Source organism: Cyprinodon tularosa, unplaced genomic scaffold (genome assembly GCF_016077235.1).
Source record: "Cyprinodon tularosa strain WSP-4 unplaced genomic scaffold, ASM1607723v1 ctg1272, whole genome shotgun sequence".
NCBI classification, from domain to species: Eukaryota; Metazoa; Chordata; class Actinopteri; order Cyprinodontiformes; family Cyprinodontidae; genus Cyprinodon; species Cyprinodon tularosa.
In genome coordinates, this window is record NW_024038084.1 from 6,705 (window position 1) to 20,439 (window position 13,735).

General features: G+C 42.0%; 1 protein-coding gene and 1 long non-coding RNA gene across 3 annotated transcripts in view; one reads left to right on the top strand and one right to left on the bottom strand.

Annotated features, from left to right (window-relative positions):
* Positions 1–4,764: 4,764 nt before the first annotated feature.
* LOC119777798 (carboxylesterase 5A-like) overlaps positions 4,765–13,735 on the top strand; it is a 31,801-nt gene continuing 22,830 nt past the window's right edge. For both annotated transcript variants that reach the window (XM_038276787.1, XM_038276789.1), the window contains exon 1: positions 4,765–4,921. In XM_038276787.1, the coding sequence (XP_038132715.1) occupies positions 4,855–4,921 (67 nt within the window). In that variant the 5' untranslated portion in view covers positions 4,765–4,854. The remainder of the gene's footprint in view (positions 4,922–13,735) is intronic.
* LOC119777800 lies at positions 8,324–8,898 on the bottom strand. Its single transcript, XR_005279974.1, has 2 exons — positions 8,439–8,898; positions 8,324–8,373 (listed from the first exon to the last, which is right to left on the bottom strand). It is a non-coding gene; the product is annotated as an uncharacterized LOC119777800 (long non-coding RNA).

Here is a 13,735-nt window from a genome sequence, read left to right on the forward strand (position 1 = left end):
TAGCATGTGTTGTGCCCCCTTAAAAACTGTGAGGAAAAGTAATACATTTGTATTGCAAATATTATTATGAATCCCCTAAGTTGATTTGATCATTTAATATAAAACGATGCATATTTACCCACAGATTTCATCCATCTGAGAAGAAATCACAGCTTTGCTCTGGGCCACGTCCAAGTAACCACAGTCAGCAGCTCAAAAACAAACAATGGCTGAATCCCAATCCAGCCCCTAAACACAAACCTGCTATATTAAGGACCGTCCCAAAGCTCGTACTGGGTAGGTCCAATCGATCTACGCCCTTAAATAGCACGTCTGCATCAGTCCGTGCTCACTGGAATGTGGCAGCGGGTTTAACGGCAAACTAGTGGCGGCAAAAACACATTCATTCACTTAAGTTCCAATGGTTTGCTGCATCTTTGTCACACTGAGAGAAAATCACAAGTTAGGAAAAAGAACAAAATCTTTGCTGATCCCTGAAGAGAAGTTTCACTGTGAAATAGTTTCATTTAACTGGTTAGATTTAGTTTTAAGCAAATGCTTGATGTCATGTCAACCTTCGCCACAGAGCTGCAGCCACGCACATGTGGCGTCACTGTGTTGCTGTAGCAACAGCACATACAATCCAGGCACCCTCCACAGATGAGATTGTGACTTCATTGGGAAGGACACTGATAGTGAAGGGCTGGAGCTTAGCGGGAGGTTTGGGATTCAGCCCATGATGGAGGAGCAGAAGGTCACCATTATTGTCTTTGGCAGGATGAACTTCCTCAGCTGCTGCTGGAAGTGGATCCTCTGCTGGACCTTCTTGGTGAACGAGGAGATGTTCTGCTCCATCTGGAGTGGGTGGAGCTGGCTAACTCTTAGTAAGGAGGTGAGGCAATGGATGGTGAACGGCAGCTGAAGCTGTATGGAGGAATCATAACCGAACTTGCACTACCCTTTTGAAACCATGCCAAGATCGGTCTGAGCACAGTAACTGAGGTAACTCTTGGGTGCAAATGCTAGGCAGAATGAACCGGACTGCCCCAGACACAACCGAACCGAGCTAACATTGTACTAGTTCATCAGAAGATCTCGGCGCGGGTCAGTTGAGGCACAGTTCTCTGATAATAAAGTGCGCATGAGCAGACCGCATCATCTCCTTACAGTCAGCCTCCATAATCATGAAATTTCAGACATTCATAGAAATACTAGCTTCCCTACCGTACCACACGATTTCCAGTTCTTAGCAGTGTGATGAAACTAAACGTCTGTCATTATTTCCTGCGTCTGTAAGCCCTGATTAGACTGTCGTTTATCGTATTCACTTTCCAAAAGCAGACTTATTGTACCTCCCCATTTTCAGAGGCGTAACATGTATGCACTGTAGCCTACCTGCCCCTCTCCCCCTCCCCCTCCTTTTCACTGTATGCCCAGACAGCTATGGCTCAGCTCATGCCCGCTTTCAACAGAGAAAAAGTGAATAAATAAAAAAGCAACTACTCTTCAACTCAAAATGTTAACCGTTGGGGCCTGCTTTGGTGGCGTAGTGGTTAGCACAAACAACCCAGGAGGCCTTAGTCCTTGATGCGGCCGCCCCAGGTTCGCATCCGACCTGTGGTCTTTTTGCCGCATGTCTCTCTCATACCACCTTTCCGTCAGCCTACTGTCCGAAAACGAGCCTTTAGTGCTGTAAAAACTCAAAGCACACAATAAACCAAGATATGAGTAGGTGTTTATTTAAGTCTTTATCATAGTTTTCTTCAGGCAGGTTTACCACAATAAAAAGTAGATTTAAACCCTTAAATCAGGGCTTTTATTTTCAGTATGCCATCCCAATATTTTCAGTGGCCTCATCTGCCCCCCCCCCATGAAACCTTTGTGGAGGCGCCTCTGTCCTCAACAGACATCTTTGGTGTATCTACTTTATGTATTTCTTGAAAGCTGTATGAGCTTCTTTGTTTTTGTATTATTACTTAGTTTAAACCAATAAAAGTCAAATTGGTAAGAAAAAAGGTGCAGCTAACCTTCAGCAATCAGCTCCAATCCATGGTGGTGGTTCTGGTTCCAATCAGCAATCAGCTCCAATCATCTCCAGCTGCTCTGAGGATCCTATAAAAGCAGCTCCTGCAGGTTTGAGTCTCTATCAGGGGGATCTGAGGTCTATCTTTCACTAGCAGCAGAGCAGCACTATGAGGTGAGGTCCACTTTAACAGCAGCTTGAATCCTGGACTGAAGATGTGTTGCTAGAACCTTCTGGTCTGAATGCTGCTAATGATCTGAACTTCCATGTTTCTGCAGAATGTTGTGGATTTCTTTCCTGCTGATTGGAAGCATCACCTGTGCTCCTCAAACTCTAGGTGAGTTTTATTCCCACATGAAGTCTGAAGGCAAGTTTATTTGTAAATCACAATTTGGTACAAGAACAATTCAAGGGCTTTACATGAATTGGACAACAAAAAGAAAGCAGGTGGTAAAACCAGCCAGTTATCTGTTGTAATGAGCTGTAGATGTTTGCTCTGACTCTGAACTGCTTCCTCAGGTAGTCAAGATGAACAGCTGTCACAGTGGTATAGACCTAAATACACTCAACAGGGACAATACCAGCCAGTCTTTCACTACCCCAGTGGACAGGCCAGCGGGTCTGAGGCTTCTCCAGGATTTTACCCCATCAGTGCTGGCAGCGGTTTTCCTTCTGGGGCCCAACAGAGCAGTAATCAGGGCAGCCAGCATGGAGTTCCAGCTGACAGCAGCTCTCACCAGGTTGGAGAGGAGAGCTATAGCTCCTCATCTGATCCTGTTGAGGATGAGCCAGAGTTCACTCCTGTAAATGACCAGGATGTAGTGTACGCCAAGAAGTCCAGATCCCGCTACAGCCGTAAGCAGTTCCGGGTCGCTACCTTCCACTATGATCCAACCCAATCAGTGGCTGTCCATCCACCAGCGTTCCCCTTTCCAGGAGGAAAGGTTGGTCATCCAGGCCAAGATCCAATGAAGCATTCCTGAAGATCTATGGTGAGGTTTGCTTCAGTCGTCACCTTCAGGTTCTGCTACAGATCTGATTCTGATTTTATTTTCAGGTTGACGAGCTGCTGCTTGTAACTGGATAAATAAATTGCTTTCAATCCAACTTGGTTTGCTCAGTTCTTTAGTGCAGTTATCCTAACTGGGGGTATATGTACCCTTAGTGGTGCATGCATTGCAGGGGTACATGAGAATATTTCTTGGGAAATAAAATGGGGTGGAATCTGGTATTGGTGGTTTTTCAAACCAGGGTATCCGAGCTCATCAAAGCAGCTCAGGCTTCTTGTTGAACGATGTAAAATGAAGCTGGTCTTTAGTTTCCAATTCAATTTTAAATGTGATAAGGTAGCTCCAGTCGTATAAATACAGATTTGAATTTTGTGTTCAGCTTAACATAACATTTGAGATGGAAAGCATAAAGTGCTCAAGTTAAAAAGGTAAAATGTTCATTATGTACAAATACTTTTGACTAGGGTACGAAAGAATGCCCAAAGGGGTTGAGGGTACACGATGCAAAGGTTGGAAATGACCAAATCGCACCTCAGCAAATTTGATAGATTTTGACTGAATTTCAGCTGTGAGAACCTGAAGGAACTTTTGGCTTCTGCAGAATGTAAAAGTCAAATTACAGTTAAAAACTGGACTTGAAGCTCTGAACTTTCAGATCTGTGTAGTTGACACTAAGCAAAAATCTAAAAAATCTTATCTTTCAAAGACTAAAAATGACAAGGTAAAAGTAATTGGTTTCCATGAAACAACCCAATTTAAACTTTTTGTCTACTTGATCCCAAGCAGACTTGGGAAATTAAAATCCTATCTTTAAAAAATCTCAAGTGAATGTAGCATGTGTTGTGCTCCCTTAAACTGTGAGGAAGATTAACACATTTGAATTGCAAATATTATTGGGAATCCCCTTGGTTGATTTGAAAAATAATGCATATTGACCCACAGATTTCATCCATCTGAGACAAGATCACAGCTTTGCTCTGGGTCGGCAGCTCAAAAACACACCAAGGCTGAATCCCAATCTAGCCCCTAAACACGAACCCGCCATATTAAGGACCGTCCCAAAGCTCATAGTGGGTAGGTCCAATCAATCTACGCCCTTAAGTGGCTCCTCTGCATCAGTCCGTGCTCACTGGAACGTGGCAGCGCGTTTAACGACAAACTAGTGGCAGCAAAACCACATGAATTCACATGTAACTTTTGATTGGTTGCTGCATCTTTGTCACACTGAGAAAATCACAAGTAAGGAAAAAGTCATTGATACTAAAAAGTTAGGTACTCTTTACATTTTTTTTTTTTTTGTCAAATGTTTTAATTTCATGTCAACCTGTGCCACAGAGCTACATGGTGCGTCACTATGTTGTCATAGCAACGGCTTCTTTCCTTTTCTAATGGAGGTGTCCCTTTCTCACTTATACCCCGCCTGTACAATCAAAGCGCCCTCCACAGCTGAGAGTGGACACTGATAGTGAAGGGTTAGTGGGATTCACCCAAAGAAAGCTCTCAGCTTTGTGACCACCTGCTAACTCTGCTTATTTCTTGCCCCACACTTACTGAACTCCTTTCAGCAGAGAGAAAAGCCCCTTCCCTTTCAATACGAGGACAGAGTGTAGGTTTGGACAAGCCCTGAGCAAATATTGTAAGATTCAAAGAGCAGGGTCTTTCTCTGACTCAGCGGTCAGAGTCCTGCACAGAGGTCAAATCCATATCACCCACGCACAGCAACATACAGAGCTTTGTTTGAGGTATGTGAAGAGGGGAGGTCCGGGGGGAGGTCGTATGAGAAGCTTGTATTTCTCACAGAGGCTGCTCTAAACCTTTGTCTTTTGTTGTTGGCTGCTCAGGATGAGAACAGCTTTGCTCATTGTGTTTCTGCTCCCTGTGCCGCTGGTGGCGGCCCATCCAGCACCAGGTAGGAAAGGTGGCATAGCTCTGAGATATCATTGGCTCATTTTTATTCTGTTATTTGTCACAGCTTTACAAACTTAAAATATTCAGAAGTGTTGATTGTAGAACTCAAGTACTGAAATCTAAAAGCATTACGATGGTGATTTGAAAAGAAATGTTGAGCAACATGTTTAGAAAAAAAAACTTTTCCAAAACAATGAAAGCTGCATCTGCATGTCTGCAGGGTGGGAAGTAAAAACGTGGCTAAAATATCTTTGCTATTCATTTCTTATACAGTTGGTAAATACCATATAAAATAAATGAATTATCTACTAAATGATCATTATTGATCACAATAGTGCCAATGAAACTGCTGCTGAGTCCTTTTCGAAATTATCTTTAACCATGTTAAGCAGCTCTTGATTTTGTCCCGCATGTTTCACAAGATTGGAGCTTACAGGAACAAGGATCTTTAACCTTTTAATTTAAATCCGATTTTATTTATAAAGCCCCGGAGGGAACAAAGTGCAGTGTAATGCAAAACAACCAACCGTCTAACAATAGATTATCTAATAGAAATGAACAAAAGATAAGAGCTAAAAACAAATCGAAATACAATTGAATGCATCAGATAAATAGAAGCAACAATAACTAAATGTTAAAGGGGTCATAGAATGATTCTATAGTGTATTTGGTGCTGGTCCTTAACCCCTAGAACCCTACGGACCCACCGGTGGGTCCAGCTGCTACGTGACCTCATAATTTTAACAAACCCCCAGTATTGATGTAAAAAACACATTTGGCACAGTTTGGTGACATTTATGGATAAATGTGCCATAATGGCCTCTCCGTCTAAGAAATTTCTCACTAATACCATTTTAAAATAAATATGATTCATCTGATTGATACCAAATTTGGTATATTTTTACACAACATTTAGATTTAAAAGTCTGTACTACTTTTTTGTGCTATAAATAATATTTTGGTAGTGTTTTGCAATGTTTATTTCAAAGAAAATTTTGGCGAGGTTCAAAAAATGCAAAATATTTTGTATTTTGTCCCTAATATTTCAGGCAGGGTCAAAGCTACAATGGTGCCGACACCAGAAAACCATTCTATGACATCTTACCTTCACAGACGTACCAAAAGTTTCGTCTTATATCTAATAGCTGTGAGGCTATAAGTTATTTACTTTTGTGTGATTTTGTCAGGCAGAAATTTATTTAAACCCCCTTAGGGTGTAAGAGGATCTCTGAATAGGGTGTGTAACATTGGTTGGGCTGAAAATGGCATATTTGCTGTTCTATGATCCCTAATGCAAGCCTGGTTAAAAGCCCTAGAATGAAACGACAGGTTTTCTTCCTTTTATGAATATTCATGAATATTTAGATGAGCTGTGCACTGATTGGTTGGTTTACAACAAGCGAAGCTGCTGAACAAAGACGCATCATAGCAACAAGCACTCACTCACTGAAACATCAAATTGTTGATATGGTAGGGTGACCAGACGTCCTCTTTTTGTCATGTTCTAATTTTCATACCTAAAAAAAATTAATGGGGGGAATTTCAAAAACCCGGGATTTTGGTCGACTACAGTGCAGGACATAGTCGTCAGCTCCGGGAACCCCGGCAGACGGGGGCGACCGAACCCGACCCGGTGACAGTAGCCTGGACACTGGCAGCCCCCAGCCCCCCGTTCTCCGGCTGGGGATGGACAGCTCCTGGCTCTCAGCTGAGGTCCGGTCCAGTCAGCGGCCCAACAGTTGATGCTTCATACCCCCCCACCCCTCGGGCCAGTAAACCAGTGAGCTGGTCGGTATGTAGACTTCGGAGCGTGAGAAAAGTACAGGCCAGAATCAAATAAGGCAACTCGGGGCTTTGTTTGCCCGTTTTATGGAAGTTTAGAATTGAGAGACTTGCAGAGAAAGGAGGCGTCGATGGGGTTTAAACTTCTCTTTACGTCCATTTCACCCACTGAACTATCATTAGTCATCTATGATAATGGAAACCCGGTTTTGCATTCTATGACATCCTTTAACAAAATTTGTATAGGGGTCATGAATGAAGATCTAGAACAGCTATATGGTGTTTATACCTGGAGGTCTGCTGAGGCCCGATTCCCTGAGCTTAGAACTGGTTCTAGATACAGCAAAGAGCCTCTAACAGAGCTGGTTGGTAACATGGTTCAGAGGCTTAAAGGAACAATACCTTAGATTTGCTTGCTGCATTTATTGGTCAATAAAATCTAAAGTTACCTTGGAAAAAGAAATGTTATAGTTGGCCTTTTAAGCAGCATCTCACCCCAAAGGTCCTCAGAACCAGATTTAACCAGAAGAATATCTAGTTTCACCTTGTAAATGGCAGAGCTCAGTCTTAGAACAGTACTTTCCTACACTGACAATTGTTTTCTACTCGCTACTTTAGATCACCAATGAAATGTACAATAGCAAATACAGCTAATGTGACTCAAAGAGATTTGATCTGTAAGAAACTGGTCCAATACAGTTTGTCCGAGTGGAGTTGCCATATGACGTCATAAGGGACAGGTCCCCAAGCAGATAAACCGGTTCCGACAACTTTTTAGATCAGGTGTCCCCAAAGTCGGTCCTTGAGGGCCGCTGTCCTGCAGGTTTTAGAGGTTTCTCTGCTCCAGCACAGCTGATTTTAATTGAAAGCTGATTAACAGGCTTTTGCTCAACTGCAATCATAATCAGCTGTGCTAAAGCAGGGAAACCTCTCAAACCTGCAGGACACCTGTTTTAGAGCCATCTGCCTCATGAAACATTCAAGTTTTAAATTTCACTTCCTTTCCTCCAACTAATGCATCACAAATTAACAAATGTTCCTAACATTAGTAAATGTTCCTTGATACTGGCAAACTTGTGAGGTGCATTCTGAGAACAATCTGCATCATTACCACCCTAATGCCATATAAGGGTGCAACTTCCCACACCGTCAGGTGTTAATTTATGGAAATGGCTTTAGAAAAGCTAAGGTTCAGGGATGGAGGCTCTGCTGACTGAGCTGAGCAGAAAATTCAAGACCAGTAAAATAAATCACAGGAGCTGGAAATGACATGATTGGACTGTTAACTAGATAGAAAGATCCTTTGATCTGAAAACTGATGAGAAAAGGAGCAAGACATGTAAATATTGATGCATGTTTAAAAGCAACCACCAGACAACATTCTGCCAAATCTCACTGTACATCTGCGGACCACATCCGTCATCGACTCTGATAGAACACATAAAAACATCGTAATTGCAGAGCTGCATTATATATGATGCAGCCTAATATGTACAAATGTAGTCATTTTGTGAAAAGCTAGGTTTAGATAAACAATTTAACAAAAGCCAAAGTTTGGCCATCAGGGCCTCCCAGCACCCCTTGATACATTAAAGCCTCTAAAGAACTGAGCAAACCCAAGTTGGATTGAAAGCCATTTATTTAACCAGTTACAAGCAGCAGCTCTTCAACCTGAAAGTAAAGTCAGAATCAGATCTGTAGCAGAACCTGAAGGTGACGACTGAAGCAAACCTCACCATAGATCTTCAGGAATGCTTCATTGGATCTTGGCCTGGATGACCAACCTTTCCTCCTGGAAAGGGGAACGCTGGTGGATGGACAGCCACTGATTGGGTTGGATCATAGTGGAAGGTAGTGACCCGGAACTGCTTACGGCTGTAGCGGGATCTGGACTTCTTGGCGTACACTACATCCTGGTCATTTACAGGAGTGAACTCTGGCTCATCCTCACCAGGATCAGATGAGGAGCTATAGCTCTCCTCTCCAACCTGGTGAGAGCTGCTGTCAGCTGGAACTCCATGCTGGCTGCCCTGATTACTGCTCTGTTGGGCCCCAGAAGGAAAACTGCTGCCAGCACTGATGGGGTAAAATCCTGGAGAAGCCTCAGACCCGCTGGCCTGTCCACTGGGGTAGTTGGAGACTGGCTGGTATTGTTCCTGTTGAGCGTATGGACCTCTATACCACCATGGAAGCTGTTCATCTCGACTACCTGAGGAAGCAGTTCAGAGTCAGAGCAAACATCTACAGCTCATTTCAACAGATAACTGGGTGGTTTTACCACCCGCTTTCATTTTATTGTCCAATTCACTTAAAGCCCTTGTATTAAATTGTGATTTACAAATAAACTTGCCTTCAGACTTCATGTGGGAATAAAACTCACCTAGAGTTTGAGGAGCACAGGTGATGCTTCCAATCAGCAGGAAAGAAAACCACAACATTCTGCAGAAACATGGAAGTTCAGATCATTAGCAGCATTCAGACCGGAAGTTCTAGCAACACATCTTCAGTCCAGGATTCAAGCTGCTGTTAAAGTGGACCTCACCTCATAGTGCTGCTCTGCTGCTAGTGAAAGATAGACCTCAGATCCCCCTGATAGAGACTCCAACCTGCAGGAGCTGCTTTTATAGGATCCTCAGAGCAGCTGGAGATGATTGGAGCTGATTACTGAAGGTTAGCCACACCTCTTCTATTGCATTTTTTTGTTTTTTTTTTGGTTACCAGTTTGACTTTTATTGGTTTAAACCAGGGGTCACCAACGCGGTGCCCGCGGGCACCAAGAGGTCCTCAAGGACCACATGGGGGGCCCTCTTCATCTTCTGAAAACAGAACAACTCACTCAGTGGGTTGAGTTTAATTTTTGTTTATTCTGTTGCTCTTCTTTTTAATCATTTATGTATTATTTCATCATGTTAACTATTTCATCATATTTCAGTGTTTTCAAAATGACAATATTAAAAAGAAACTTAGAAATGAATAAAATAATAAAATAAGAATAAAAATTAGTTTTTATGGATGAGATTTACTGTAGGTGAACACTGATCCCTCCAGTACATAGGTCAGTATTGGTAGCCCTTCCTATGACTTGGTAGCCATAAAGTAGCCCTCAGCCTTTAAAAGGTTGGTGACCCCTGGTTTGAACTAAGTAGTAATACAAAAACAAAGAAGCTCATACAGCTTGCAAAAAACACAGATAGTAGAAACATCAAAGAGGTCTGTTGGGGAACTGTGTCCATTTTCTCTCCTAAAATCAATCAGTCTTTTAATCGGGCAGAACACCAGAATCAAACTCCTTCGTTCGTGATGACTTTAAACACTGAAATCAAACTTTAAAAAATTTAAAAAGATTTAAAAAAAAAAGATAGAAGTGGACTTTGAAAGATGGAAATCGCCTATGATCTCACTTATGGGTAGTGTAGCTTCAATTAAAATGATGGTCTTACCTAGAATTAACTACTTATTTTCAATTATCCCCAATAAACCATCATCTGGATGGTTTGAAATCTCTAGATTCTTCCATTTCCAAATTTCTTTGGAAAGATGAATTCCCTCGTCTCAGCTTATAGACACTACAGAAAACTAAAGACAGAGGAGCACTAGATCTGCCTAACTTCCACAACTACTACTTAGCAAATAGACTACAATACATCTCTTAATTGAGTAAAACATAATCCCTTAGATGAGCCCTGGATAGACACAGAACAGAAAATATGCAGTAATACCACAATTTCAGATTTGCAGTTTCTTAGCTCAAGTATAAATTCATGCCTGCTGCAGACGGGTTGTAGTTAGCCCTGGTTGGTTGCTGCGGTCCTCTCAATTTCGGAAATGTATTTTTAAATTATGCATTAAATCGGTAAATGGACCATATAGTGATGCTTTAAAGTATAATATTCTCGCCTCAAATGATCTTAAAACGTACTTTTACTGAACAAAAGCAACAGAAAAGAGAACTTTTAACATACTCTGAGCTCTGTGAGCGCTCCATTGAACGCTGCATCTGCCGCAGTGCATGCTGGGACAGCTGTATATCTCAAGAACGAACAAGTCTGCTTTGATGCATGCTGGGTAAATAGGGAGGGGTGAGAACAGCATCTGGGGACTTTGTCCATTTTCGGTCTGCTGTTCCTGTGAATTGGAACAGTACTAGGGCTGAGGCTGATGACGTTTCACGAGTACACGAGCCCACGAGAACGCACAAGTACACATAATGAGAAACGGCATTTGTCTGTTCTCGGTCTTGTGATTGGGAACAGTGCTGTGGCTGAGGCAGATGATGTTTCACGAGCACACGAGAACGCACAAGTATATATATTATATAAAACTTTGTATCAATTTGACTGTATGATCTGGTTGAACTGTAAAGTGCCTTGAGATGACATGTGTTGTGAATTTGGCGCAATATAAATAAACTGAATTGAATTGAATTGAATATTGAGAATTGGCCAAAGACCCCTTCATATGTGCCCAACAGATGCAGCCTTCTTTTCGGCCATTTTGAAGGACAGGTCTGCAGTATCCTTCGTAACCTTGGGTGTCACATGATTCATTGGGAGTCCAAGCAATCCGGCTGCTCCATGATGAGAAGAAAAAGGGAAATGTTGCTGAAAAGTGGGGAATATTTTAAATCCAGTTTAGTATAATACATGTGAATAGTTCCTTCTGAAATGAATGAAAATTGTTCATTTAAATGACCACAAACAGGCTGCATTTGGAAGGCAATCAGATTTCGCTCTGTTTTTGAAAGACATTTCAATATCTATCCAATAGTCTTTGTCAGTTCTGATGCCTCGCCCCAGAGCAAACTCTAGTTGGAGCGCTGATGTATTCACACAGCATGGAGGTCCATCCTCCTGCACACATTCCAAGTCAGATGCTATTCAATTAGCCACCCTTGTTATTCTGGCTTGTTGGAGCCTTCTGTTGTGCATGGCCTGAATAGTTTTTTGAATCATAATGGGAGGTCTTATGTAACTTCTTGGGAATTAGTTCCATGACTTAGTTGTAAATGCTTGGAACCTTACACAGGCCTGTTAATTAAAATGGATATTGAGACAGATATGTGGCAGGTTATGTTTGGTTTATTGAATGTTTTTATCTGTCCCTGTGCAAATGGATTTGGCAGACATTTAAGCACAGATTCCAATATTTGTACAGTGTGGGGATTAAAATCCACAGTGGCCCTGAAAAGTCCCCCTAATATAAAAGCCACACAACACCTACAACACAACAGCCACAACTGTGCTTCATTTTAGCTTTCACATAATGACGCCTGCTGTCCCTGTGCATCCAACGTTAGTGGTGTTGGTTGTGTTGTTGCTGTTGTTGTATTGTGTTGTGCCGTTGGTTGTTGATGTGGTGTTGGATGTGTTGTGTTGTGGCTTTTTTCTTGGGCAGACATCTCAGAATGTTGCCCTCCTTCTATCCCAGTGATCTAGTGTGTCTCCTGATAATGGGGCTCTCATCAGTGTTGCTTTCATCAACAATGACGATCACCATATTATTTCGTTGACGCTCCTTTTTTGTGTGAAGATAACAAGAAATGACGAGTTAAGCATGAATCTTAGATGACAAAAACATGAAGACTCACGGGTGTGAGTTTTTGTTGACGGGAGGAGACTGAATAGAAACGTTAGCGGTTGGTCTGTCAGACATTTAAAATGTATCATTGTGCTAAATCTAAGCAGTATCAGCCACACTGCTGCATCCAGCTGGCCCGTGCCGCCCGCCTGGCATGCAGCGGTGCACATTCTGTATGACCACAAATGGACCATGACAGCAGCAGCGGGGGTCAAAGTAAAGGGTCCGGTGCGACGTGCTCAACTCTAACAAACTCTGCTCTTCCAGTTGTGCTTGTGCACGCACTTAGCTCCGAGTCTGCGCTTTACGCTCCACACTGATGGTTCGCTCTCAGCAGCATGGCTCTTCCTGCCCTCACTACTTGACAAACTATATATGGCTGATCCTCCTCTGCAAAATCGTGTCTAACTATCAACATTTTATTTCTTCCAGCTCACAAGAGGTGATGCAAAAATTGCCAAAGTAGAAAGAAGAATGTTTTTGTTTTTTGCTTTTTTGGAATAACAAAGATTTTATTGATCTGTGTGTGATGCATAATTCATAGTAGATCAGGAACCGTTTGCTTTGGGATGTTTAAAACCATTCCTTGATTGAAAGCTTGTCTGTCTGCTATTTTAACCAAAATGATGTGTTGAACTTTAATCTTAGAGGATGCATTTCAACACTTTATAAGCTTATCTGGTCAGAAACCTCAGCACCCGCAAACGCAGTTAAAACAGCTTGGGAAGAGAGTCTTAACATTGTATTCACAGAACAACAATGGACATCTGCACTGTCTTTAGTTCACTCATCTTCTATCTGTGCCCGTCATAGACTTATTCAATGCAAAGTTGTTTACAGGGCTCATTACACTAACTCACGACTAGCAAAAATGTATTCTTCTGTAAATGAAGCCTGTGGCAGATGTAAACTCTTGCCTGCCAATCATTCACACATGTTTTGGTCATGTCCCGAGTTGAAACCATTCTGGAGAGGGATTTTTGATTCACTGTCTGAAGCATATGGTTCTCTGGTTATCCCCAATCCACTGTCTGCAATCTTTGGTATCCCCCCCCTACCTCTAACCTGCCTAAAGGAATGAATCGGGCTATAGCATTTACCACGCTTTTAGCTCGTAGGCTGATCCTACTTAACTGGAAGACCCACAACCCCCTTCACATACCCGCTGGATTCGAGAGGTGCTTTACAATCTCAAAATAGAGAAACTGAGGTTTTCTCTCAGAGGCTCCACCAAGCCATTTCAAGCTACATGGGACCCTTTTTTTAGATATTTTGACTCCTTGAATCTTCTTGACCCTGACGACAATTGAATATCTTACATGCTCTCTAATTACCTATTTATATATACATTCATGTCTCCTCTCCCCCTTTCTTTCTTTTTTTTTTTTTTTTTTTTTTAAACCTGTTTTTCTCTTTATAATTCTTATTATTTATACTTTTATTTATCATTATTTAT